This window comes from Amphimedon queenslandica, unplaced genomic scaffold (assembly GCF_000090795.2).
Source record: "Amphimedon queenslandica unplaced genomic scaffold, v1.1 AMPQUscaffold_13519, whole genome shotgun sequence".
Taxonomy (NCBI): Eukaryota; Metazoa; Porifera; class Demospongiae; order Haplosclerida; family Niphatidae; genus Amphimedon; species Amphimedon queenslandica.
Genome location: NW_003546245.1, coordinates 666,924 through 670,444, shown reverse-complemented (window position 1 = coordinate 670,444; position 3,521 = coordinate 666,924). Strand labels below are relative to the sequence as shown.

The 3,521-nt window shown below is 36.1% G+C and overlaps 2 protein-coding genes across 2 annotated transcripts in view; both read left to right on the top strand.

The window, feature by feature from the left end:
* Positions 1 to 296: 296 nt before the first annotated feature.
* On the top strand, positions 297 to 1,214 carry LOC100638883 (uncharacterized). Its single transcript, XM_019996296.1, has 3 exons — positions 297 to 621; positions 669 to 977; positions 1,030 to 1,214. The coding sequence occupies exons 1-3, from the start codon at positions 315 to 317 to the stop codon at positions 1,212 to 1,214; spliced, it is 801 nt and encodes a 266-aa protein (XP_019851855.1). The 5' UTR covers positions 297 to 314.
* Positions 1,215 to 1,853: 639 nt separating this feature from the next.
* Positions 1,854 to 3,521, top strand: part of LOC109581842 (ankyrin repeat domain-containing protein 29-like) — a 2,245-nt gene continuing 577 nt past the window's right edge. The window contains exons 1-2 of the mRNA XM_019996290.1: positions 1,854 to 2,555; positions 2,655 to 3,452. Of these exons, the coding sequence (XP_019851849.1) occupies positions 1,854 to 2,555; positions 2,655 to 3,452 (1,500 nt within the window). The remainder of the gene's footprint in view (positions 2,556 to 2,654; positions 3,453 to 3,521) is intronic.

The following is a 3,521-nucleotide window of genomic DNA, read 5'->3' as shown; positions in this document are numbered from 1 at the left end:
TCACAGATAATAAGAACTGGATGCAAGACAGCAATATGGCTATCAGAAAGATATAACTATCACAACTAGTTAACACCAATATTCATTATTGTCAAGTAGAATCCAGTCTAGCACTGCAGCCCCACCCTTATATAGCCCCACCCTTGTTTATCAGCAGTGCTAGTGCTAGTGTTATCAGCAGTGCTAGTTCCAACTTTTCAAGAGAGAGCCTGATATTCTCTCATTGTCTGCAAGGTCTGACAGATCTAGTTTAATTCATCCACTTATTAAGTTGCTGCTACAAAGTTTGTCGTTCCTTCACACGTACTACAGCAATGGTTGGTCTTTCTCAGTGGAGAGCTGCCATTGGTCTTTGGCACTGTCGTTTATGTAGCACTAGTCACCAAACAGGGTCACTAAAGCCATGTAGCCATCAGTCTGGTGTACCCGACCCTCCAGATGATGATTGTCACTGGATGAGTAACAAAACTGCTGCGTTTAGTACTAATAGTGTGAATTGGGCGTGGCTGGTTACTGCTCTTGGATTGTCTTGTTTTCTTATTGTATTTTTATTATTTCAGTTGATCCTTCTCCTATCAGGAGATGTGGAACTGAATCCTGGTCCTATCACTATTGAACAAGGTAAGTATGCACTGCACTGTAGATATGATTGATTATTTTGTTAATAGTTTGTAAGCTGATTGAGGAGTCCCTCCGTACGCATTCTGATGAATTAGAGAAAGCATCAAATTACTACATGAAAGAAGCGATTGCTCAGATCTTTGCCATTAGCTTAATATCTCAAGCAGTTCCATTAACATTCAATGGCATTGTTGATGAGCTAATGGCTGACCTGTATTCAATACAAGATGTATCACAGTTGATGGACCATTATGAGTTATTTCTTGGTTGTATTTTATCTCAAGGTGGAGCCTGTGAAGGTGTCCATAGTCAATTAGCAGCAGAATGGTTCAGTATTAAACTTCAATTAGAAGAAGGTAAATATATTATGTGAATTTATTTTATTGATTTTACATCTGATGCATGCAGTGTCTGTAGACTCTTCACATGAAGTTGTTTCCTCTGATACCAATAAAATTCAAGCCGAGAGCAATAGAACAATGCCAGAGCAACATCCTTTGTCAATTTCATTGCAAAAAAAAATTTCCCAGCCAGAGCCTATGTCTCCTCATAGCAATGAAACTGGTTCATCAATAGAAAGAGGTAAAAAATGAATGTATGTTACAAATTAACTCTATAGTAAATAAAATAGAGTATGACGCATTAAAGAAGAATTTTGCGAATATCTGTATCACATTAGCTGGAAATGTTGAAGTCATATCTCAATTGAATGATTCTCTTTTTTCACTTGAATGTATTCCTCAAGCAGTACATATTGCAGTTCAGAATACTTGCCTTTCTCCTTATGACAGAGCTAACAAATTAGTTTCTTCATTACTATCAACACTTAAAACTCATTCTAATCCTAGTGATATATTTTTTTCTTTCATTAATTCACTAAATATAATTGGACTAACTGGAATTTCTGAAATGCTATCAAAAAAACACAGTAAATACATGCCTTTTCATCATGTACAATTTTAAGTCAATTTTGTTTAGCTGTTCCTCTATTAATACAACTACATTCTGGTGCACGTGAAGTGACAAGTGAAAAATTTAAAGGTAAAAATATTACTATGAATATTAATTTTTTATCAGATTCAATGAAAGGTCGAAATGAGGTCACTGTAAAAATGAGTTCTGAAAATGAAGTGCTAAAAAATGTTCAAAATCTGAAGAGAGAGTTTGCTACTTTGGTAACAAATATCAGATCGATCCTAGATGAATCTACTAGCACTAAAGAAATAAAAACTATGTGCAGATATGTTGAAGAATATCTTGGTATAACTGGTCTATCTGAAATAACAACCATTGATCATCTTTTCAATGAGATAAAGCAGTACTACTCATTTCTTAACTGCAACTTGGTTCGTGAAATAGCTGTAATGTTTTTGCCCTCTAAATGTGACATACAAATGAAGTTAACTCATTACATGCAAAAATTGACCACATTTGAAGAATCATCTTCTCTTCAACATATCATAGATATTATAGAAGAAACAATTGATCCTACTCATGACATGACCAATGCAGTTTGTGAAGTTGTATTTAAACTTGATAGACGGTGGGGAAGAGTATCACTAGAAAGCTTTAAGGAAGTTATCCATCATATCTTTGAGGATAATATTAGAGTGCTGAGTCACATTCGTATTGAAAAAGGATCAATATGCATCAAATATTCAGCACCGATTGCTCAATCTGAAGTACTCATTAAAAAGGCATCATCACAAATTAATTTTATGCAACAAATTGGCATAATTGAAATGAGTGTTGGTGATCACTTTGTGCTAAAATCATTTGATGAAATCATTTTTGAAAAATTTTTCCTTGATGCTGCTGAATCAGCTTCTCTCATGCAATTGGAGCTACTTTTACAGTTGAGAATTGACATTGATCATAGAAATGAAACCGGAATGACAGCTCTTATGGCTGCCAGTGACAACTGTCATCACCAGGTTGTGGAACTGTTACTTAAAAAAGGTGCTGATGTTAACATTCAAAACAATAATGGATTGACTGCTCCGATGATTGCCAGTGAAAATGGTTGTCACCAGGTTGTGGAACTGTTATTAAAAGTGGAAGGTGCTGATATTAACATTCAAAACAATAATGGATGGACCGCTCTAATGGTTGCCAGTGACAATGGTCATCACCAGGTTGTGGAACTGTTACTTAAAGAAGGTGCTGATGTTAACATTCAAAACAATAATGGATGGACTCCTCTAATGGCTGCCAGTGACAATGGTTATCACCAGATTGTGGAACTATTACTTAAAAAAGGTGCTGTTGTTTACATTAAAAATAAAAATGGATGGGCTGCTCTTTTGACTGCCAGTGACAATGGTCATCACCAGGTTGTGGAACTGTTACTTAATAAAGGTGCTGATGTTAACATTCAAAACAATAATGGATGGACTCCTCTAATGGCTGCCAGTGACAATGGTTATCACCAGATTGTGGAACTGTTACTTAAAGAAGGTGCCGATGTTAACATTCAAAACAATAATGGATGGACTGCTCTAATGACTGCCAGCGACAATGGTTATCACCAGATTGTGGAACTGTTACTTAAAGAAGGTGCTGATGTTAACATTCAAGATAATGATGGATGGACTGCTCTAATGATTGCCAGTGCTAAAGGTCATCACCAGGTTGTGGAACTGTTACTTAAAGAAGGTGCTGATGTTAACATTCAAAACAATAATGGATTGACTGCTCCGATGATTGCCAGTGAAAATGGTTGTCACCAGGTTGTGGAACTGTTATTAAAAGTGGAAGGTGCTGATGTTAACATTCAAAACAATAATGGATGGACCGCTCTAATGGTTGCCAGTGACAATGGTCATCACCAGGTTGTGGAACTGTTACTTAAAGAAGGTGCTGATGTTAACATTCAAAACAATAATGGATGGACTCCTCTA

Coding starts and splice junctions, on each gene's coding strand:
- LOC100638883 (XM_019996296.1), top strand. CDS start 315: ATGGTTGGTCTTTCTCAGTGGAGAGCTGCCATTGGTCTTTGGCACTGT. Junction 622..668: donor TCCTATCACTATTGAACAAG/GTAAGTATGCAC, acceptor TTTTGTTAATAG/TTTGTAAGCTGATTGAGGAG. Junction 978..1,029: donor TAAACTTCAATTAGAAGAAG/GTAAATATATTA, acceptor TGATGCATGCAG/TGTCTGTAGACTCTTCACAT.